Source organism: Clytia hemisphaerica, unplaced genomic scaffold, assembly GCF_902728285.1.
Source record: "Clytia hemisphaerica strain Z4C2 unplaced genomic scaffold, Clytia hemisphaerica genome assembly, whole genome shotgun sequence".
Taxonomy (NCBI): domain Eukaryota; kingdom Metazoa; phylum Cnidaria; class Hydrozoa; order Leptothecata; family Clytiidae; genus Clytia; species Clytia hemisphaerica.
In genome coordinates, this window is record NW_027104387.1 from 499206 (window position 1) to 523817 (window position 24612).

At 34.4% G+C, this 24612-nt stretch overlaps 2 protein-coding genes across 4 annotated transcripts; one reads left to right on the plus strand and one right to left on the minus strand.

Moving 5' to 3' along the window:
• Positions 1 to 1111: 1111 nt before the first annotated feature.
• On the minus strand, positions 1112 to 8653 carry LOC136819502 (uncharacterized). 2 transcript variants are annotated; one of them, XM_067075733.1, is made up of 3 exons: positions 8488 to 8653; positions 2892 to 3162; positions 1112 to 2074 (listed from the first exon to the last, which is right to left on the minus strand). In XM_067075733.1, exon 3 carries the CDS (start codon positions 2065 to 2067, stop codon positions 1444 to 1446), a length of 624 nt encoding a protein of 207 aa, XP_066931834.1. In that variant the 5' UTR covers positions 2068 to 2074; positions 2892 to 3162; positions 8488 to 8653; the 3' UTR covers positions 1112 to 1443. The 2 variants fall into 2 exon arrangements, with proteins under 2 accessions (XP_066931834.1, XP_066931833.1); XM_067075732.1 differs by lacking the exon at positions 2892 to 3162.
• A 119-nt stretch (positions 8654 to 8772) lies between these two features.
• On the plus strand, positions 8773 to 13933 carry LOC136819503 (uncharacterized). Of its 2 annotated transcripts, none has more exons than XM_067075735.1 (6): positions 8773 to 9117; positions 11473 to 11651; positions 12093 to 12141; positions 12360 to 12445; positions 12642 to 12692; positions 13037 to 13126. In XM_067075735.1, the coding sequence occupies exons 1-6, from the start codon at positions 8944 to 8946 to the stop codon at positions 13071 to 13073; spliced, it is 576 nt and encodes a 191-aa protein (XP_066931836.1). In that variant the 5' UTR covers positions 8773 to 8943; the 3' UTR covers positions 13074 to 13126. The 2 variants fall into 2 exon arrangements, with proteins under 2 accessions (XP_066931836.1, XP_066931835.1); XM_067075734.1 differs by having other exon boundaries at positions 8777 to 9117; positions 13104 to 13933.
• The last annotated feature ends 10679 nt before the right edge of the window (positions 13934 to 24612 follow it).

A 24612-nucleotide genomic window follows, 5' to 3' on the forward strand; every position in this document is an offset into this window, starting at 1 on the left:
AGAATCATTTACTTACCTAAAATAACAAAAGAATGTATAGAAAAATGTATGACAAAAAAACGACCTTACAATAGAATGCTCTGTCTTGAAATGAAAGACTACGTTTACCAAGAGCTACAAGAGAAATTTGTAAACACTTTGAGTTCAAATTCTTAATATACAATGTGCTCGAAACAAAGCAGAACGGATTTTGAAGAATATAATCAGCTCATTTTAGGATAGAAGCTATTTTATCTAAAGATCTAAACATCTCCAACAGGCTTTAAAAAAATTTTCAGATACACGGTAGCATACTTTTTAAAAAGAAATTTACTTAAAACGAAGGTCTCGTGAAAACAAAAATTCATTTTATAAAATCATTTAGTAGGGGGAATTTTGTTCGATTTTTTGGAATCGCTTGACTGTTTTGTTAGAAGCACTTGTTATACATTTTTGGAAAGCTAAGGGGTAGGGGAATCGAAATTACTATGTTTCCAATTTTTTTTCGGACACTTTGGTGTGATTTTCAGACAAATATGACGGTCTCAGGAAAAAATCATAGGGTTAAAAATTAATGAAAATTTTAGCTCGAGAAAACGGAGACCTGTTGTATATTTTTGGAAAGCTCTTATAAAATTAGGATTAGAGATATATTGCAAGTATAGGTGATTTCAATACCTAACTCGAGATATTGAGCTTCAAAAAGCGCAAAAACTGGACAAAATAGCTGTTTCTGGCTGAAAAACACGGTTTTCAAGAGTTAATATCTCGAGTTATGTACAGAAATCACCTATACTTGCAATATATCTCTAATCTTAATTTTTTACGAGCTTTCCAAAAATATACAACAGGTCTCCGTTTTCTCGAGCTAAAATTTTCATTAATTTTTAACCGTATGATTTTTGCCTGAGACCGTCATATTTGTCCAAAAATCACACCAAAGTGTCCGAAAAAAAATTGGAAACATAGTAATTTCGATTCCCCTACCCCTTAGCTTTCCAAAAATGTATAACAAGTGCTTCTAACAAAACAGTCGAGCGATTTTACAAAATGCCCTCTACTACATTGCGGACTGTTGCGGACCTTATTTGATGTTTTCCATTTCAAACGAGCTGAAGTTTGCGAAGAACACAAAACAAGAAAGGATTTTTGTTATTTATGTTAAGATCGCTCAATATTATTTACATTTTCCAAAATGGCAAAATTAAAAATGTCAATAAAAATCTAGACGTCTCTGTTAAGCTCTTTCAATCAATTTAGTTCGTTAAGTTTGTTTCAAATAAATACAAACCCTCTATTGTTCTATTGCTATAGAGATCTAAGTTATCCCATTCACATAAGGTATGAAGCGCGAAAATTCTTCACGGCAACACAGCTTTACGAGTTTTGTCATGAAGCAAATATAGGATCCCTTCAATTCAACGGTGAAGCTCCAATAAATTTGTCACTAGCTACTTTGTTTACTTAAAAGCGCCTTGGTCCGCCGCCAAAACTACGGCGATCGCTACCGAAACTGTCTCTACGCCCCATTCGATCTCCTCCTCCACGTTGTCGATCACGAGGCGGTCCTCGGCGATCTCCTCCTGGTGGTCCTCGTGCGTCGCTGAATCGATCTCCACGATCTCTCTGTCGGTCACGTGGTGGACCACGGTCATCAAAATCACGCCCGCCGCCACCTCGACGCCCACCACCATAACCACCTAAACGATCATCTCTGTCTCCTCTATCAAAGCCACCACGTGGAGAACGAGCTCTACCGCCGCCGTAAGGTGATCGATCACGCATTCCTCCTTTTGGTGGCGAACGATACCTTGGATTACCTCCGCCAGGCCGGCCGCCACCGCCACCGCCTCCTTGGCGAGGACCAGACCCTTTGGCCCACTCAACAGTCATCACAGATCCCATAAGGCGTTGGTCATTTTCTTTCATCATCGCTGTTTCTGCATCACGTCGTTCATCATATTGAATGAATCCGAAATTTTTCTTTAAATCACATCGAAGAATTTTTCCGTATCTTCCGAAGACATTCTCCAAATCACGAGTGCGGGTATTAGGGTTGAGATTTCCAATAAACAACTCCGTACTCATTCTTGGACTAGATAGAAGAGAGAAGTTTAGGGTTAAGGATATTGGGTGTAGGAACTTATTGTGCAACGTTCGAAAGAGTGCTGTTAATGGTATTCGGAGAAAAATGCTAAAATACCAGGGTTATCTTTGATTTCGATGATTTGATAAGAAGTAATTGGGTCGAGTTTTCTTTGGATAAAGGAATTGGATTCCTATTCCAGTAGTGGCTCGTCTGAGATAGTGCCATGTTTATTACACTGACAGACGATATCATACGCAATGGTATTATGGTAGGTAGTATACAACAAATTAAAGTCTGTGATAGTAAAAATGTATGGATGGGTCAAATAAGGGTATAGTCTGAAATCCATCATGATGGTCGTTGGTGCTGTTCGATCGACTGGTTGATCTTTCTTGGTGTTTTCTTTAGTCGGTGTTGTCTGTCGAAGATTTGTGTATTTACAGGACAAAATGAGAAATTACACATACAGTAGAAGTATTATCAGGTATTAGTGGAAATGAGTCTAATGACCTAACCTTTAAACATTCAATCATCCATAAAATTTTAATCTTTTGGAAAATATCAAATGTTTTGAGTACATGACAAAAATGCTTCAAAAATAGGAAATGCCCTCTTCAGACTTTCGAATGTAACTTCACCTATTAGAATACTTACCCTTAGTCCTGTAAATACACAAATTAGAGATCTTTAGCTGATTCCTTGTTATTGTAAGGCGGCTACTGCTGTGTGATAACACGTGTTTGATGCTCCAATATACATTGAGATCGGGTTTTGGATTGAAGGATGTTGGTGTCTGTTATACCCTACAGTAAACAATACTTACCTCTTTGATGTACCTATATTTCTGTCGATTGTAGAGGGATTAGCTTAAAATTTTGTATCACAGCTTTAAAACAGTGTAGATAAACGGTAACGGTTTGGGAGATTTATTAGACGATTTCTAGCTTTCACGACGACTGAACATGATAGGGTAGATTAAAGCGGTAATATTCTAAGGTTTCTGGTATCGGTGTCTGTTGGTCATTTTAGGTTAACAACACTGGTACCATCATTAAATGGGTCAGTCACATGGGCAAAACCACACAAGTTCATTACTGAAATCAAAAGAGAGAATATCTAAGCTACTTTCTTTTGAAAGATACTTGTAAGGAACTTAATTGCTTAACCAAAATTACTACAGATACCCAAATTGGTCTGCCTACTGTATCTAGGATCCTATCAATCTCATATTTGTAGGGATACCTAGATTTCTGGGGGTTCATAAACCCTTAAAAGGAATACATAGTGTTAAAGAGTGGATGGTACTGATGACGTAAATGTCAAAACATGTAGAGATCCTCCGACAGCTGAGCAATAAATGGTCTCGAAAACATGTCTCTTAGCTCAAGGAAATTGGTTGGCATCATGAAGACTTCCTAATAAATTCATAAAAAATAAATCCCATTATATACTTGGAATAGATACTCTGGGCGTTTAATAAATCTGTTGGTTTTTAGGAGCAGTTTTTATTTGAGGGGGCATTTAAATGAAGGGGGATTATTCTAAATAATCTATAGCCAAGGTCACTCTACAAAGTGAATCAAAGCCTTAGCTTACCTTTTCGTTATTATTCAAATTCAGATATGCCAATTTAGGTTTGTACAAACAGGTCTAATTCGTATCGAAGTTTTCTTTTGTATTCCTTACAGCCACTTGTTTCAAATAAACGCCCCTTCTAGGAACTGATTATATGGAAAATTATCTTTAAATGACTTTGTCGGAATAATAGCAATCATCTCCGTTAGTTTAAGGTGTAGTTGGCAGATGAAGTTTAGAGAATACTAATACTAAAAAATACTAATCAAACTTGGTTAAGGAGTGAATGATAGGAGACCGTCTCAGCTGTTCAAAAATAGTCTTTTCTTCCACTCATGAAGCCAGGGGGGGGTCAACATCCAGATACCAGACCCATAGCTGGGTGGTGGTGTCTTTTTTTCCTTTAAAAGTCTGAAAAGTCAAGTTGGTATTGATGGGGGTGGGTCCCCCTTTTTTTAGAAAAAAGAGTTATCCTCAGTTGGTATTGATACCAAAATAGGGGGTGGGTACCCCTTTTTTAAATAATATTATTCAGAAAGTTGGTATCCATATCAAAATGACAGCAACACTTTCCTAATTTTTGCCCTTATAGCTAGAAAATACCCCGGGGTACATATCAGTCTAAACAGGTTTCAATTGGATTTGTTTTAGCTTTTGAGTATAATGACTGTAAATGAGTAATAAGTTTAAATGACTTTAAGTTTGTTTATTTTGGACTTTTTCGATATTTTCAAGTTTCATTTTTGATCAAGCCTGAAGCAAAAGCATTTTTTCTGTGATAGCATTTTGTAATGAGTGAATCTATTCTGTTCTAAAATTATGTACTAATAATAGCTTCTACTAGTTTTTGCACATCAATTATATTCAGATAATATTGATTCAGATTGATTTTGCTAGCTTCATTGGGTTTGTTTTTATTATATTGTCAGTTTTCAGTCATTTTCTATTTTAGCATATGACATTTTTTGTGTTGTGTTAAAGAAAGAGTATTTCAAAAATGAGTTTTTTTTAAGTTTCTCTTAGTACCCTGTTTGTGTGGGAGGGGGTGGGTTCCCTTTAAACAGCTTTAAACTCAAATTTGTCAGATTGGTATCGATACCAAATTAAGGGGTGGGTCCCCCTTTTTTCTGAAAATTATGATTTTCAAGTTGGTATCGATACCAAAATAAGGGGGTGGGTCACCCCTTTTTCTGAAAATTATGATTTTCAAGTTGGTATCGATACCAATTTTGGGGCGGTGGTGTTAACTTAGCTCAAAAGGTCAAAAGTCAGGTTTTTGGGCTATGGGTTGGTATTATAAATGTTGACCCCCCCCCTGATGAAGCATGCTTTTATTTTATTTGTAAGTTGGTCTTATGTTGACATACCTCATCTAATTCCAACACCCTTTTCAACGAGAGGAAAAATAGGAAGGTTGGAATCACTGATTGAAAAGATGTTTTCCACTCCGACCACTAGGGCAAAGATAAAGTCTCAATCAGAGATTCCATTCTTCCTATTAACCCGGCAGCTCTACAGATGGGTGTCGTAATTACAAGGAACGTTGACATTAGAGCAACTTACGATATTTATTGAGAAAAGATTCATTCCCTCCATCTTTTCATTTTCTGTTTTTCAAAATTTCAAAAAGGGTGCAATCATAGTTTCTACCCCGCCCCCCCCTACATTTAGGGGTTTGCAAAGGATATTGGTGGATAACAGTGGATACTAGGATGCAAGGTATTGCATTTTATTCCCCCCCCCCCTTTGATTTTTGAATCAAAGTTTTCCTGATTTTTTTAGCAAGTTTCTTTTGGTGTAAAATTGACATTTTTTCATTCATTTTGTTTTCTCCTTCCTTCTTTTATTTTCTGTATTTTTGAGTATTCATGATATTCATGATGTAATCTTTTCGCCTAAACAATAGATGTGACGTAACAACTTTGCCGCCATTATTGGTGACAAAAAAATTGGCCCGCTAACCTATTTTGTATTGAAACCAGGGGTTTACGAAAAAGAAAGCTTAATATCTTGTGACGTAATATAATAGAATTTTAAATATCTTTTGGAAATCTATTGTAGATAATTAAAGAATTTCAATGAAAGAATTTTTTCTTTTTTTTGGAGTATTTGCAGGGCTCGAAATAACGATATTTAGGTGGTCGGACACATTGTCCGATCAAAAATTGATTTGGGTCGGACATGTCCTAAGGCTTTTAAAGTAAAATGGGTCGGACATGTCCGATTGATTTTTATGTGGGGTATACTTCAAGTCTAATACAAGCTTCTGATAGAATTTTACATTGATCACAAGGAAGCTAAACAAATGTCAATTAATGGTCAGAAGCCCATGATTTTTACTTGAAGCATACTTTCATTTGTTGAGAAAAAGCATCACACAAAATGAATATCTAACACTAATGATTGCAACTTTGAGAGTTTTTGTGTGTAAATAAAGAAGTTACTAATTCTATGTAAATTACAATTTCTTTTGGAAATTTCACAACGCATCTGACAAATTTTTTGAAGGCACCAAAAGTAATTGGGTCGGACATGATGTCCGACTAGAATCGATTTGGGTCGGACATTTCAGCAATTGGGTCGGACAATGTCCGATGTCCGACCGTTATTTCGAGCCCTGTATTTGGACTTCTGTATTAATCTTTTCTTATTTTTTTCCGGGGGTCCTTGCTTGGAAAACATTGGGGAACGCATTTGTTTTGCCAACAATAATGGCTTACTTCTTTTAGAACGTAGTGCAATATAGTAGAACAACAATCAAACCAATTGAATACTACCCAGAATTTTTATGTTTCGATGAGATTCGATTGAGATGTCTGGATTTAGAGTACCCTGCCCAGTTGGCGACCAAAATTTTTTAATTCAAATTTCTCACTTACTTTTTACTTTTTTGAAAATCCTTTTCGACTAATGGTTAGACAACTTTTAACATGCTCTTCGTGTTTGTTTTGATTTTTTATTTGAGTCGATCTTCTTAAAATAAAAAACTTTCGAAGCGAGCGGTACTAGTGCCCAGTTCCCAACCGACGTACCAGTCTGTGACCGATCGCTAAAAAGAGAAAATCAGTGCTCTACTTGCAGGTTAGGTCATACTCATATGAATTGATCAGGATGATAAAAAAACTCATAAGCTTTCCCGTATTTAATTTCTTTGCACTCGTTCTTTTGTTTTAAAATAGCTCACTTACATTTCCCTTTGGCATGTTTTTTTAGAATTTTTCTTCAAGTCGCCATTTTTTTCTAAAGTTTGTTTTTGTTTTGTTTTGAAAGTGGCGGTCTATGGAGAGTCTTCATTTGATAAAAGCGTGGGAATTTTTTATGTCTACCCGGTGATTTGATATACCGGTTTCCTTTGTTATTGCAATCCGGAGCTAGAAACTTCGCATTGGAGTTGTCAAGTTAAAGACCGCAGACATGCCCCTTGAATGTTGTGATTGCAATGTAAAGTCTTCTTTTTTTCTCAGCATCTGGAATGTTTTGATCGCAATGTAGAGCCTTCTTTTTCTTACTTTTGATTTTGTCGGTCGCAGACTGGACGTCTAATTTCGAAACTGATTGCATCAACTTTTTTATCTATATTTTAGACGAAGGAAACCCTATCGAGCTGATTTTTACAGAAATGCTTTCTAACATATACTCATAGTTTTGGACAAGTATTTTTTGGAGTGGCAGTTGAAGCGTTTTTTCTTACAAAGCTTTTTTGTCCACAGGTAGCCATTTTTTATTTTTTTCGAAAAATCCGGCTTTTTCGTGTGCTTCCGTGCAAAGTTGGATCTTTCGGATTCTACTCGTTTTTTTCTAGAATTTTTTTTACACAGTATGGGAAATAGGTCAAGGCAGATTACTACCAAAAGAAATTCTCTAGAGGTTTGTTTTTGTATGACTTTTCTGGGTTCAAAGACGTTCGGTCGCCAACTAGACTGGTCGCCAACTAGACTGGTCGCCAACTAGACTGGTCGCCAACCGGGCAGGGGACTCTATATGCAATATTTGCACAGATGATAGAAAGTTTATAAAAAAACTGAAGATAGCATTTTTCTTTCTTTAAAGTTGACAGTACCAGTATGGATTCCACGAAATCTCGCGCCGATGATATTTTTCCGTGCAGCAAGCCTCACGCCAAGCAAAATTTCTTTTGTACCAACATTCAATTTTTCAATAAGGGTGCAAGATGGGAAAAGAGGCGCATGCGCCAACATAATTAATAAATTGACGCGAGCGAAAGCAAATTTAGCCAAATGGAAGCTAAAAATCGATGGATTATGGAGTCATTCACGCCAAACTGGAATTATTACTTTACGCCAACTGAAAATCAAACAATCTTTGTAAGTACCCTTACGCCAATGCGCCAAAAACGTTTCAGTTGTACGCCGAAGAACTTTGGCGTTAGTTACACGAAATCCATACTGGTGACAGTATATATAGTTGTTTGGGGAAAAGCGACCTACCAACTCTAAACTTTGATTTCATAAAATCTGCACTGCTGAAGTGATTGATCGGAAATTTGCAGTGTTGTTGCGTACTAATTCAGGAGAATGTTAGCAAGCGTGCCAGTTTAGACAATTTAGAATTTTTCTCTAGCTTCAAAGTCACATGTCAGCAAATCAATCCTGTCCTCCAACTGGCCTACTAACTCTAAACTTTGATTTCATAAAATCTGCACTGCTGAAGTGATTGATCAATTTCTATCAAAAGAAAATGTCTTGGAAATAAGTGTCAGTGTAATAAAGTGTATTTTACTAAACTGTCGAAAGGTAAATCATCAAGTTTTCTATCCAATTTCATAAAAATAAACGTCTTTAGAAATAGAAAGACAAGAGCAGAAATATTAGAGAATTTCTTACCGAATTCAATCGATTCAAGTGTTGTTGACGGTTAAAAGTGAGGTGGTCGATGTTAAATCTTGTAGTATTTTCACTGTTTGTGAACGATGATGGTTTGGAGCCAATTTTTGTTTTTGCGGCCTTCGCGTCAAAAGTTCTGGTCTGAATGAAAAGGAACTGGAACCGAACAACCTGCTTCTTCGTGAGGCGGATGTGGCGGAGGGGCGGAGGGGCGGACGGATGTTTTGTATTCATATAGGAACGCAAACTTCTAATTTTTATAGACACGATGGTAATGCTTTACGCACGCCTCGCATGAAAAGTATAAGCAAAAGTTTCGACTCCTTATAGGTAAGCAAGTTAAAAATAAAAACAAACTTTCTCGAAAAGTTCATTGAAAGTTCAAAAAGTCCATTTTACAAACAAAAATTACAACCATGAGACAATAGCTTTAACCTTGCCAAAGAAAACAAAAATATGGAGGAAGTTGCACTTGAGACTACTACAGAAGCGAAAACAGACAATTTGAAAAGAAGACATAGTCATCAGCCTCAGAAAAGAAAGTATCGTATATCAACTAGAAGAGGACGAAGAAAAACTTGTCCAGAAATATTTTCACCAAACACTGATAATGATGAGGAGAATGAAGAGGTAGGTACATTGTGATACTTTTCTATATCTTTAAAAGCACTACCGTGAGATCGGTAACTTGCATCAGTGGAGGATAACATGCATGATGCATAGCCCTCAAATAAATGAACTGGCTGGTCATCATTAAGATACAAAATTAAATCAAAACAAAAATGGTAGAGTAGAGCTGCGAGCAGAGCTGCGTAGTTGTATTTTAAACTATGGAATAGCTTGGACAAAGGAATTGTAAATTTAAAAGAAAGGGATGAATTTAGAAACTCTTTGACTATTAAATAAGTATTATAATCATATATACACTTTTCAATTACTAAGACAAAACACTTAAGCTTCTGTCTAATTTCCTAATTTCCAGTCATGTCTATAATAGACCTTTTTTCAAAGAGGCAACCCTGTTGAATAATTATGTAGTCCAGCCATACAAACAATGATACAACAATGCATAATTACTGTTTCATGCATATTGTAATAATTATGCATGGGTGTATCATTGTTTTTCTGCCGGACTACATAATTATTCAACAGGGTGGCCTCTTTAAAAAAAGGTCTATCTACCTCGCAACAAACTTTTGCAAATTTTTGCCTTCGTTAAATTCCTAACTACTGTTAGTTTTTCTGGAAATACTATTTTTAACTTACTATTTAAACTTATTTATCAATTATTTATTATTTACTATTTTAATATTTTAACCATTATGTACATTTTAAATAAACTTAATTTGATAGACTTAAATTTTTTATTTTCCTAAAAATTTTTTGTTAAAATATTTGCGAAAGTAATTCTAATGAATTTATGCAAATAATTATATAGAAATAGAAATAGAAATAGAAACTTAATGACCAGCCAGGTCATTTATTTGATGGCTATGCATGTTAGCCTTCACTGATACAAGTTACCCGATCTCACGGTACGAAGGTATTTGAAAATCATAAAAGTCAATTTTATACAATTTTCATAGCTATTAAAAAACATAACAATAGACAATAGAGAATAGGGCGGCTATTCCATTTTTAAACCATACAGAGGTATTGACAAACTTTTCCAGGGGGGGGGGCGTCTGAGCCTTGATTTTCCAAGGGGTTTTGATTCATTTTTCAGATTTTCCAAGGGGGTTATTAAAGGTTTCCAGGGGGTTCTCATATTAAACTGACATCAATAGTCATTTTCCAGGCCCTTTTTCACAAAATTTTACTTTCCAAGATGAGGCTGAGGGGTGTCTCAACCCCTATAGGGGAAATGTATTTTGACTATTGAGTCACAATACACTCTTGACCGTAACTGGTAGTGACCCAACCCAATCAATACCCCTAGAATCACAGAATGACAAACATGAAAAGTTGGAAACAATTGTTCATCACGCTCTGAGCATAGACTTTTTGATGTCATTTATATGTAAGCAGTCATTTTTCTTACAAATCATACCATAGATTGAAAAAAGATAAACCATTTTGAAAATGATGCCATTTATATGCTAAACTATCAGTCAGTACTTTTAGCCAATTAAGAAGAAAAATATTCCTAAATAGAAAGAAATATTTAAAAGTGTAGTATGTATCTCTCCAACAATCTACATTCACAAATTCCAAGTATGACCAATAGATTCCATATCCCAAATGAGATAACTGTGCAAAAAATTGGAAACTTTTATTCGCGGATGGTGGAATTATGAATGCCCCAAAAAAATAATTCCAAATTACCGTATGAATTTTCTATCTGTAAGGCCTCACTTACACCTAAATATCTTTTTCAAGTAACATATAGAAAGGGCTTAAAAAACGCATAATTCACATGCGTTTTCCAGCGGAATAAGTAAAGTTTTTTCTACGAATTATAGCTCGGTCCCCCGAGCAATTCAAGAGCTCAATCTTTCTTTCCCATCTAAATGGAATGGTAAGAATCTTATGAAGTACTTTTTAATGTGCAATTTTTTCTATTTTTGGAGAAAATCTAGGTATATTTATATCTATATATCTAGGTATTATTAAATCTAGGTATATTCCTAAGGAATATTGGTAAAAGTAAGAGATATATTCCTAATTTGGCTAAAGGTACTGGCTGACTATGCAAATCTGTTTCAGCAATCTATGATTTGTACGAAAAATGGCTGCTTGACATCAATGGCAAAAAGGTCTATTTTAGCGAAATCTGGTAAAGCCAACCCCAGATTTGAGGGGGTTTCACAGAGAGGAATCATCCCTTTTTAAATGGATTGACAGAATTTGATGTAAATTTCAACAGAATTTTGGAAATTGGGTCCTCTGTCGTACAGTAGAAAGAAAATTCACAAAAAATATACCTTTTTGAAATATACATTTATATACATTCCAGTATTGAACTTCTTTTTTTTTAATTTCTAGAAAGCACTTCAATATCAGAAACTAGCTGATGAACATTTTATGCTTGGCAATCATGATACTGCATCTTCATATTATTCTGCACTGCTAGACAGAGACTTTCGTAAATCTTTTAATAACAATCAAGCTGAAATTGACCTGAATAATAATGATGTGTTCACAAATGAAGAAGAAAAGGATAGGTTGGAACTTTATTCATGGTTTAACTACTCTAATAGGTCCTGAATAAACATCTCCCCTCTGCTCCCCTTGGTTATTGATTTTTTGGAGCCCGTTCTTATTAGGGCCGTTGTTTATTTATTTTTGAAAATATTTTCAGCTATTTTTCTACATAGCCTGGTTTTAGTCTATGACTACCTTATTTGGGAGTTTTAAATTTCAATTCCCAGACAATAAGGTCCCCTCTGACCCCTACTATTTGAGACCTTAGAGTACTCTTTTTATTTTATACATTGTGGTTTCTTTCATGGTAATTAGGTGAACAATTTTTCTTCTGTGATGGAACTATTATGACTTTTGAATTTCAATTTGGTTGTTTTATATGTTTTTTTTTGTTCATATATAAAATGAAACCAAATTAAATTTAAATTGCTAAATGTGTAATAATATGTTTTCTTTTTTAGAAGTTGGGCAATAGAATATTTGGATTTGAAAATCATTGAAGTAAATGAGGTATAGTAATTTTTTAAATCTGTATTATTAAAGTTTAGCTTTCTTCTTTTCAAAACTGAAAAGTTCTTGACATTTTATTTTTCTTATAATCCCATTTAAACTTGTAAACTTTTTTTAATCACTTGGTATAACTACAAAATATGATTCATACACGAACTACCACCAAAAGACAAATATGATCATTTTAACTTTCCTTTCTTTTTTGCTTATTTCTGCAGAAAATATCTATCTCACCTACTGATCCTGAAGGCTACCTAGAAAAAGCTGCTGTCTTCTTTTTCCGAGATAGATGGCAGGAAGCAAGGTATCAAAATTATTATTTTCTTTTTCTTTTTTGTAAATACATCCCTTGTGTATTTTAAAATTTAAAATGACCTGGTTGTGATTTTTGTTTATTATACTCTTACGAGTTTCTAAATTTGAAAAAAACAGTGAACATTCATTTTTTGTGTTTCTTTGTACACATGAATGATTGATCTTTCTTCATTGATATTTTTTAGAGAGGTTCTTGATGCCGGATTGCTGAAATGCACCAAAAAAGCCCTAATAAAGTAAGTTAGAACTAGTGTAGACGGCCGACTTTCTGCCCTGCCTATTCTAATTATTAAAGTAAGCAGAAAGTGGGCACAGTTAAAATCTTTGCGTGAAAAAGATTGAAAGAAGACATTGCATTGACGTCAAAAGAGGGCAATGCATTGACTTTAGACAGCCCACTTTATGCCCACTTTAATTCACAATTAGAATAGCCAGGGCGAAAAGGGGGCCGTCTAAACTAGAGCTTAGTTATACCTTATGAAATGGTCGCTACCAGTTTCGAGTCAAGATTTTATTTTCCTTAACACCATTCTAAGATAAACCCAATGGATTAAAAAATCATTGAATTCGACTCTTTCAGTTTTTGGTTTCACAAAATACCAAATCAAAAGGAATGACAACTAATTACTTGATTTCGCTTTATTCAGAACGACATTGGGCAATTTGAACAAACTGGAAAAGGCATACGAAAAATATTGCAAATGATATGTTAATGTCGAGATTATCTTGAGATATTGTTGATATATTCAAATATTGTGATAATGAACTTCTTTTATGGGCTTCATTACATTGTATACGCTAGTAAAGTGCTAACTAGCACGTGCATGCTAAGACATTCTTTTTGAGAAACATGGAATGTAAACAAAGTTCAGAGTTAGTTAGTGTCCGAAAAGGTGAAACCAATTTGACAAAAATTAAAATCACTGAATCGTTGAAAGAGACTCTTTGTCCAAATCAATAGATAATTCAAGGCAATCCAACACATGTTTTGAGTAAGTGTTGCCTAAATTTTTCTTATCACAATTCTGCTGTTTTATTGGTCACGCTGAAATTGATTTTAAGTAAATATTGTGAATTTGAAATTCTTCTTACGTTCAATTTCAATTTCTGTGTTTTCTCAAAATGTGTAAATTGAAGGGTAACTAATTTTTACCGGAAGATATTTTTATGAAGATATGTGTGGTATATGAAAGTTATTAGCTTTCAAATCTTTTAGGGTTTAATAATTTTATTTTTTTAAGTTTTTGTTTGTGGTTTAGTTAAATATGAATTCGGAATTCAGTTGGTAATATTATCATATTTTTTTTAATAATCTTGAAAATATTTATTTTATGATTTCTGTAGTTAGTTTCGAATATAAGATGTGTAAATAAGGATAACGGTTTAGTTTTTTTGTTTCATATATATTTTTACGATTTTTATTTCAAATTTTCTATCCGGTATTATCTTTTCTAAAATGCAGATTCTTTTCTAATAATGATGAGATTTTTTTCATTTTCAAAAACATTATAATATTTAGCGGTGACGGAACCCGAAAACCTGCTTGATATCTTACTCAAAATCACATGTCTAACAGATTAGAGGTTATTTTGGGTTAAAGATTCGGGTAAAATCTGATTTCATGCAACACTAAATTTAAACTAAACTATTCTTATTCTTAAGGCAAAACTAAGATAATTTACTTTATTCTTACTAATTGATCGGACCCTTAAAAATTGCTTAAAATTCAGCCATTCCGACCTCAGAATTGATCTTGAATTTCAGCATTTTTGAGCATCGTTGTTCTTAAAAGATTGTTCTGATGAAGAAAAAGTGTACTCAGAGAATTTCTTTTGTCCCAAGGGCCATTCATCTAATATGACATGTTAGATAGTTACATAGATTTTGTTTTGACAACTTGTTAGAGCCTAGTTAACCCACTCAAACTAATGAATTTCGGCTTTAATCCTTTGTTACGCAACTTCACGCCTTCATCAATGAGATTGTGTCATATCCTGACCATTCTCTTTTAAAATTAACGAAATGGAATGGACTTGGATCCTAAATAAAGAATACCGTAAGAATATTTTTAGGTTGATTTCCCCCGAAAAAGTTGAGAATACCCATGGAAAAACACTAAACGTGGCCAAATTGTTAAGAACAAGTTAAGAACATTTTAAAAAATGGACAAAAATACTCAAAAATTGGTAAAAATAAAAACATGTTAAGAACATTTTTAGGCTTAAAACTCATAAAGTTAAGAACATCCGAAGGCTTCAAAAATTTTGGATGTTCTTATAATAAAACGTGTATTATTCATAAAAAAGAAGCGTATTGTCAGATCTGTAATTCCACTCGATAATACTGTTAAAGCTGTTTCTCGTTGGATTCTTGATAGATCGAAGTACACCTGTTAGCATTTATTCACAAGTTTTTTGGGTATTTACAGACCAGAATAGAAATATCCTAAAAGTCACCTTCTTGTGATTTACTATATACTTTCAAATTTGGTCATGAAACGAACAAACTATACAAGAACATTGATGGAAAAACTATTCAAGAACAAGTTTTTAAGGACTCAAGAACACCCAATTCCTTCGGAAATTGCACAAAAGTATTCACAGAAGGTGGTGAACACGAGGTTGAAACATAAATTATATTTTTCAAATCAATGAACCTTCGATCTTTGAAAATTGTCAAATATCTTCATATTTCATATTATCCAGGCCAGGCGGAACAGCCGTTAAAGCGGTGAGGCTGACGGCTCAAAATAAGATGAAATTTGCTAGGGATTTGAGAAAAAAGTCTCATTTGCTCAAAAGTGGGGAGGCTGAAGCCTCCTCAGTCTCCCCGCTTCCGCCGGGCCTTATATTCTTTAGGGTATACTGAGATACCAAAAAGAAGCCCCATCAAACTAGTGGTTTACATCGATTAAGAACTAGTTAAGAACATTTAATTTCTTAGAAAATTGCACAAAAGTATTCACAGAAGGTGAGATATAAATTACATTTTTCAAATCAATAAAATTATCAAAATATCATTTTTTCAGTGATAACCGCCGGATTAAATAAGTTTTTTTGCGGAATTTTTCTGAATAGTGTCTCTATACCAACTCTCTAAAAATATAGTAATCCTATTGTCATGCTATTCACAGCGGAAATTATGAACGACCATTAAGTAAAGCATCGTTACTTTCGTCTTAATTTCCAAGCTCTTTTGATCTATAATTTTCCTGTTTATAAACATGTTATTTCTCTCGCCTCTATAGTGACGTCATTTACTCCTGAAAACGGCAATTAAAAACGTGTTAAAATTGTAGTTGTAATTGCTCGAGTTTCAATAAGTAAACTTTATTGTAAACAAGCTTGAAAACCAAACTCCGACCCAGCCCCTTAGTCCTCTTTTTAATGATATTTATAGCGTTAGTAAGATAAAAAAGATGCTCTGGGTACGAAGATTGCTTGAAAACAACTTCTACTGAAACTGCACGATTTTAGAATGGCAACCTGAACAAATAGAAAGGCTTGAGATATATTTTGGGGGATGATTGGCAATTCACAGTTTACAAAAATGCCCTTAAGACTGGCATACTTAGGTGCTAAATGCAATGATGGTGATATTCTTATATTCAATTCTTAATTTTTTTGGCTAATTTCACCATGAATAATCTTATACAAGAGTATATTGTCATAAAAAAGCGTGTACGCAAAGGGACTTGGAAAATTTGCCTCTCTGCATCATTGTTTTCCTTTATTGGTTATCAGAGGCCACCTTTTAGGAAGCTTTCTGACTCAAAAAGCCTCAAAACTTAGTACATGTTTGACTTTGGAATGACTAAATATTAAGCTAATAAAGGATCAAAGTCGTTAAAATTTGGTTTAGTACACAATTTGAAAATACCTCAACTAACTCAAATAACATGTTAAATAAATTCAAAGATGGGATTACCGAAAGATAAGAAATTATTTACTGGCTTTTATTTGTATCAAATTTAGAACAATAACCCTTCCTTTCTTTATCTTTAGGTTTAATTTGCGAATTCAAAGGAAGAAGTTTATTTCATGCCAAAAATCATTTTAGAATAGATATTCATCGACCTGAAAATTCTTGAAAGAGAATCAACGGTCAAGGTTTTGTTGACAATTAAAGATATTTATTTCCGGAACTGTTTGCCGGATGAAATAGCATATCGATTAATTTCCTCAAAGTAAAGTTGAAATTATAATTTGAAACAGGGAATAAGAAAGAGGCTAGCTCCGTTTAGGTATTTTACCAAATCAAAAGAATCCCAATTATTTCCGTTCTGTTTGTTCTTATCATTTGTGTCATTAACTTACATTAATGACTCTTAATGATGACATCCAATAATATCATTAATGGCTTTTAAGAACTTTTTATGTAAGGACGTGTACAAATACCAACAAGTGTCAGAGTGAAAATTTCAACTTCCAATTAACACAATAAGCGGCAGAATAACGTTTTTTGCCAGCTTATTGGAATGAATTTGCTGTTTTTGAAAATTTGAACTTTCTGTGAGAGGGCGGATGATATACTTACTCTCGGATGCCTAAGATGACTCTAGAGTAGCAGGGCAAGCTTACTCATGGCCACACCTGATGCCAGACTTTGGTCTTCATCTATCCGCTTTCCATTTATTTCTCAACTTTCTTTAACCCTTTCCGGACGCACGGGCCACTGGGTGGCCCATGAATCGTGTTCCTATATGACGCACGGGCCACCGGGTGGCCCATAGCTTTGTAAAAGATTTTAACCGTTTTCGCGCCAAAATACAATAACATGGTTTTGAATAATGATTTTGAGATAAATTTCCCGTAACCTGCAAAAAACCGCTTTTCGATATCTTGTTTACAACTAGAATTATAAATTTTCAATATTTGTTGTAAATTTACTCAGGCTAAATCTGTAAGGGAAAAATTGCTCAAAAATTTGGACAAAAAATCACTTTACTCAGATTCTTGGAAAGCTTTTGACATGAAATTTTTTTTTACCCGGCCAGTGATTCAATTCTCTAAATCATATTCAAAGTTCAAGGCGTAAAGCAAAGGCCTTTTACTCTATTTCTTTATTCAAAGTCAAAAATTTTGCCTTTCCGAAAAAAAATTTGCCGATTTTTCGGTCACGTGACCAGGTGTCAGCCATATTTAAAAAATTTTTTTTGGTTTTTCAAAACCCCTATTACATGTGAAAAAAACGAGGTTTTACTTATCGTGATATCTTTTATCAATCACTTTCTATTGCAATTTTAGTGAAGCCAGTCAAAAATCAAATTTTTGTTTGCGTCATATAGCCGTGAAATCATGCGTCCGGAAAGGGTTAAATTCACTTACCGGTTTTCTCTCCGCTAAATTTGTAGATTTATATTGATTGTTTGTCTATTGTAAGATTGTTTTTTTGTGGGTTGTTATTTTTTGGTTCTTTGTTTTTATTTTGTTATTGTTGTTGGTTTTAAGGTTTGTCGCTGTTTTGTTTTGTTGGTTTTCAACTTTTGTCCTTGTTGCGTTAAGTTGGTGAAAATGATTTCTCGCTCTGTTTGAATGTTTTTGATTTTTAGTTTGACACGCGTTTTCTGAATTTTAATTAGCTTTTTCAGATAATACCCCCCCCCCCACGTTCATTAGTTTTTCAATATTTTCAAAAACTGTCTGAGAGTACCTCAATTTTGAACAGGATGAGGAAAATTGACGAAAACTAAATTATGACATAATTCCTAATTATTCTTCCCACAATGTTCTTAAAAAGAGTTTACTTTCAGCAAATAAGGAAATGAAAGAGAGTTTAGATGGTCATTAGAATAAAACATCTTTTTGTCTTCTACCATTCGAAGAATCTAGGCGCAATTAACTGTGTTCGTAATAAATAGCGCGGCGTTGCCTTTGAAATAATCAGTCACCAAGCTACTTCGTGCTACTTCGTGCTGACGGTCATGTACTTTTGCGGGTCAAATAATTCCTTATAACTTTAAAGAATTTAAAACTTATCGGATATATCCACGCTTGGTGAGGATGTGGGTAAAACCTTTCGTGAGGTTTATCATTCGTCCAGAAGTAAAGTAAAGGACTGGATACGAGTTTGAATTTGGATGATGCTAAGTTTGTATTTTTGGAATTTGAACCATTCTCGGATTATTAATTCAATTTTAGGATAGACCACATAATTTTTATTTTATTGTTTTTTGTCCACAATAACTTGGTAACTGGCTATCCATAAGTATCGGTGAATCATTTTCACTAAACTGTCGCAAGTGTGTCATAAGTGTGTTACGTCTTAATACCTAAGTCACCCCTGTCTCAGTGACCAATGACGATAAAACGAACGAGCCAAATCTAAATCAAGATGCAATGGAACATTGCTAATTTTCAATGAGTTAGAATTTCGAATTCGATTGTTAGTAAATAGCTTGAAAATATACTATTGTCTCCCGAATAGACGTGGGGGGGGTCCGAATAAGCACGGGGGTAGGAAAAGTTTCTAAATTTTAATAAGCGGGGGGGGGATGGAATAAGAGGGGGGGGGGTAATTTGAAGACAGAATTTTTTTTAACTGATATCAATTTCAAGAACAAAAAAGAATCTTTAACAAATGAATTCGTAAAATAAGAACCAATACTAACAAAAAGGAAAATTTTAACAAGTTTAAGTCAGGCAATTCCTGTTTACGCAATATTTTCCAATTCACGCATTGAAGCATTTTTTTTTCAGTTTTCACACATTCGCGCAAGCAAAAAAGCCCCTTCACGCATTCATGCAAACCTCTGGGGGAGGGGGGCTTTAAAGGCGATGAAATATCACTATCAGGGGAATAAACATTCTTTAAACTTAACCAATATCATCATTCAAAGAATCTCATCACAAAAATCTTTACCTCAGATTTTTCTCAGTAACAGTAACAGACTATTTCATTTCAATGAGGGAAAAGCAGAACCAATATTATAAAGCACACCTTTTTCAATGCCAGTTTTCAATTAGTAACATTCTTTTCAAATCTTTAGCGTCATGGTGCGGTCAAATGTCTCTGTTATTCTTATATTGGCCTACCAGCTTCTAGATGATTACCCAAACTGCTCATAGAGAGACGGCTTATTAACGTCTCTTAGACGTCCAAGACATTTCAATAACGTAATTTGGATTATCAACCTGACCAACTGATCCCCAATTTGTTGATTTTTGTTTTTAGAAACTGATTTTCTAAGATAGAGGCAGTTGTTTTTACTTACTTTTGAGTATTTTTTAGTAACACGCCCCATAATTTCATTAATTGTAATGGAATTTATTTGCCATAGTCATTAAAGAGTATTTAGTAGGTAAACTGTGCATTGGTTTTGATAAAATGTTGAAAATCTACTTTCTTTCTTGCCGAGAAGAGTGTTTCTTGAATGTAACGATGGAACAGGTTCAGACATGGCGAAAAAAAATCACAAAAGTTGAGAAGACATTGACATGAAAAATCACTTGAAGTGGAGAAAATAAATTTATTTTTTGCTAGCAAGACTGTACTGGAGACAAGGCTTTTCGATAATTATGTTTTCTTATTGAACAGGTTTTGAGTGCAATCAGAGCTGCAATTGGTCGATTTTGGAAGGTGTATTCAGTGTTTAGAAGCCGTTATTACCCCTGTCTCAGTCTTTGTGAAATGAAGTTGCAGTGCTGTAGAAAAATGAGAGCTCTTTTTTTTACGGCTCTAAATAAATTCCATGCAGTACGAACTTTTTTTTTGTATGTGTGTAAAGATGTAAAGATGAAGGCTCAGTATAGCTTCTCAATAGAAATTAAATTTCAATGGTATTTCTCTCATCAGTGTCGATTTTAGTTTTTCATTGGGAAGGTGAACCAATCAGGACTGTGACATGAAGGTGTTAAAATTATGTGTTGACTTGAAAGTATTGTTTGTGTTGTCTTGTTTTGAAAATCGATGACAGATTACTCAATGAGCGTTACAAAAGAAGATTGTCTTCTATAAAAACCATTCCAATTCTTTTGAGATTTTTGAGATTGTGTCGGGTTGTGTCTATGAGGTTAAGAAAAGAAGTCGAAGGATATCGCATTAAATATATTTGTGTGTTTTCGTCATTCTTAAGAATGCTTTTCATCAGATAAATCTAGAAATGCTTTGAAAAAGTTTAGTATATACACAATGAAAATTGTTTTTGAAAAAACTTGCGTAAAGCTTGTGCATTCTGATTTACTTATGTTTGCTTAAAAGCGTTCCGTATTTTACACACTTCCTTATTTAACGATGGTGATTGAATAAGTGATTGTAAATTTCAACGTCGTGTTAATTAGTGGTCGACCTCGAACAAGTTGGCATCGTGGTGGAAATGAATTTAAAATCGAATAGAGTTTCACTTAATAAGAACCTAAATTTGTAGAATACTGATGGGATAGTAGACGATGTTATCGTCGGTTACAGTGAAGGCGGGAAAATATGGCGTTATGGCGTTATGGCGGTACGGAAAAAAATCGGCGGGAGAGTTTCGAAGACTCTACCAACTGTAAACTCTACCGACTATAAACTCTTTTCGGTAACGAAACCCGTTTGTGAATTTTCTTCGGATTTGGGCTTTTTTCTTAGATAGTGATTCACCTTAGACTATATCATAGTTTAATAAATAAACAGTTGGATTGACGCAAGACCAAACTTGATAAATAAGTTATGATAAAATAAACTTGAACGTTTATTCTCAATAAAACCACGGGTAGTAATAGCAGTCTCTCTCAGGTACTCGGGAAAGGGGCTAGATTAGGGTGCCGCCAGAAGGTTTCCAGTAAAAATTTTGAGGAAGCGAGCCAACAAATTGAATGTGGAAGTAAACAAAATTTAGCAAGCGAATGATAATGAGACGGTGTCTGGTTTGTTTTCTAATTAATCAACAGATTAACCTGCAACTGTTTTCTCGGACATAAATAATTTTCCAAATTGCTTTTTGAAATTGGTTATAGTTCTGTATATCATAATTTTTGAAAGATATTGGATACGAATTCTCGAAGATCATATTTCGTAACAGTTTGACAGACTCCATGGAAAGTAGCAATTCTTCGGCACGGTTTGATTTGATCCTTGAAATTGAGGCTATGAACTTATATGCGGTATTTGGTAATCCTGTCAAGTACCCCTGTTGATTCAAAAGTCATTCTCACAAGAGAGCGCGAGATGTAGTGAACAATTTTTATGTATGTAGGGGGTCACTGATCGTTGCATACTGTTTTAATTATTGTTTCAAAAGTTCATTTTTCAATTAAAAATCCCTGTAGCTGTTATATTTTCATTGGAGTTCAATGTAATCAGAAGCAAAGGTTCCACCTCTTTAGGTACTTAATTATTCTTCAATTTTGATGTCAACGATATCTGCTAACTTATGAATTTTTGATTGTTTTCTCATTTGAAGCAATATTAAAGAAATACATTACAATGAAGAAGATAGCAATTTTCATCACTTTTGTGTTGATCTCCATGGAAACGATATGTGGCGCAACACTGGATAAAGCACTACGTGTCAAACGTTTCAACGACCCTCTAAAAAGTGGAAAATCATATTACGCAATGGTTTTCAGGAATGGTTTCCAGTCCCCTTTGAGTACGTGCAAAGCGACCCGATACATGCAGACTATCAAAGATCCAGACTGTTTACCGTTGACTATTCCAAATAAGTATTGTGGTGGCTCTTGTGCGTCGTATTTTATTCCCGTGCGACGCAGTGGAGCCAGTAATGACGTGAATGGGATTTTCGAAGACTGTAGACAATGTGAGCCGGAGTCTTATCAAGTTGTGCGTGTTTTGATGCTTTGCCCGAAAATAAACATAGGATTTAAGCTGAAGAAAGTTGTCTTGATTAATAAGTGCAGATGTAGGGGCATTAAGTGCACCTTAATAAAGCGTTAGAAAATACAGAGGTACAGAGGAAATGATGTGGCTGGAACAAAATATTCTCTATCGAGTCCTGTATTTGCCTGTACTGGATAGTTCATAGCATTTCTAAAACACAACATGGAATGATAAAACCAAATTGGACAGCAGCTTACTGGCTACTTATTTTAACAGCAAATTAATTAATTTTCGTGTTTTTTCTCGTGGATCCTAACCAAACCAGGGAATGTGTTACGATTTTGCTGAGTAAAGAAACACTTTAATTAACGCGAATATCGAGGCTATTAATGTCAGTGTAAACTTGGCGATGACAGCTTTTTAATGATGCCGTCAACCTTTGGGACGGCTATTTTTGTATTTTTAACGGGTTTCTATATCATTTTAATGATTTTTTTATGCCCCTCATCCATGAACTTTTAGCGTTTCCGGACGAAACAGACTTTGTTTAAAAAACTAGACAGTCTTGTTTGAATGTATATATTATTAACATCGGACACGCCATTGGCCTGAACTTTTACAAATCCTAACTTACTGTGAAATAACCGCTTATAAATCAATTTAATGTAAAATAGTTCAATCACTTATTTTATATTTTAGTCTGTGTATTCTTTCAAATATAGTTATATTTAAAGTGAATCTCAAAATATTGGTACAAAATTTAGAACAAAACTAACTGATGAAATCAAACTCATCTCAATCGCTTGATTGTACATCAATCAATAACTCCCATAAACTGAACAGTTTTATATTCAGTATATTCCCAATAGTTATCCCTAAATGAAGAAGTTCCATTCGAACAATAAAATAAGAATGTTACCTATACCTTGGAACAAATCTGTCTCACAGCCCCGGTGGAACTTTTTCGAATGGGGTTGAAATCAAAGTCAATTTTGAAGTGGGGCTAAAATTCCAGGGTATTTTCCCACCGGGGACGAAATTTCTGCCAAATTTTCTAGTGGGGCTGAAGTCCCAGAGGGTCTGTGACACAGGAGTGTCTTGGAGTTTAAAGATACAAGAAAAATTCTGGTGCTAGAGAAAACATCATTTCCCCTTAAAGGTCGCGGAAATTTCAACTTTTTGTCAATCGAGAGATCGAATTTTACTCAAATTAGTCTCAATAAGGATGGCTAAATTCACAAATGTTTCCTATTAGGGTTGCACATTCGTATTTGTACAATCGTCAGCTCATAAACCTAGTGGAGGGGGTGCTACAGGAAAAAAAGGAACCGTAAAAAGAAAATTAAAAAATCTAGCCAAAATCAGAAAATAGGCAAAAATTGGTCTGGGTCTTGTAAGAAAATGGAATAACGCTCTTGTAACGTGACAAAGGGCATTTTTTTTCAAATCCATTGATAAATTTCGGAAATTATTAATTTGTTTTAAATATTTCCTGTTGACGAAAAGTGATGATGATGAAAAAGTTTTAGAATATCATTAAAGATTTATTACTGTTGAGGAGATTATTTTTTTCCGTTCACACAAAAAAAGCCGAACTTTCTGGTTTATTGGATGGTGTAATAAAGAAGGATGTGGCCCTATATGTGGAAATATGTGGGTGGAAAATTAGGCTTTTTCAGAGAATAATTTACCCCCACTGTTGGGGATATTGATTTTTCGAAGTATCGACCCCTTGGATATCCACTCTTAAAAATATGCTCACCCCCCTGGACATCCTCTCTTATACAAATGCTTACCTCTAGATATCAAATTTTTTACTTGAAAAGACACTTTACCCCTGGATATCCGCTCCCTTGTAGATATCTAACCCCCTGGATATCCACCTTTGAACAAAAACCGTTAACCCACTGGATATTCGACATCCTCAACAGGGGGGGGGGGCACAGACTATTTCTGGAAAAACCCATTACCTATTCAAAGTTGGCCTTTTAACGATTTTAGCTGCAATTATTTTCATTTTGCAGTATTTTGAAATTAATGTTTGCATCCTACACATTCTAAAGATAACGTTATTTAAACCAATACAACAACGATACCAAACAAAGTCATTTTTATTACGGAAACCATTAGAGCTTATCGGAAATACTAATTTGTGGGCGCTAAATATGATGACTTCGTCATTTTCCATCCTGAAAGCCCTAATTAGCAAGTCATGAAAGGGATTTTGAAAGAGGGCTATTAAAAATTCATTAATTGCATCAATTCTTTTGTCGGAACTGGAAAAATTTTAATAGGAATATCCGCGTAGGTTGCCATTTTATTTGTCAATTGGCTCTTGGTCTAAAGTCCCCATTTTTACGTTTAAGTTTAGGTCACCGATATGAAACTCACAATTTT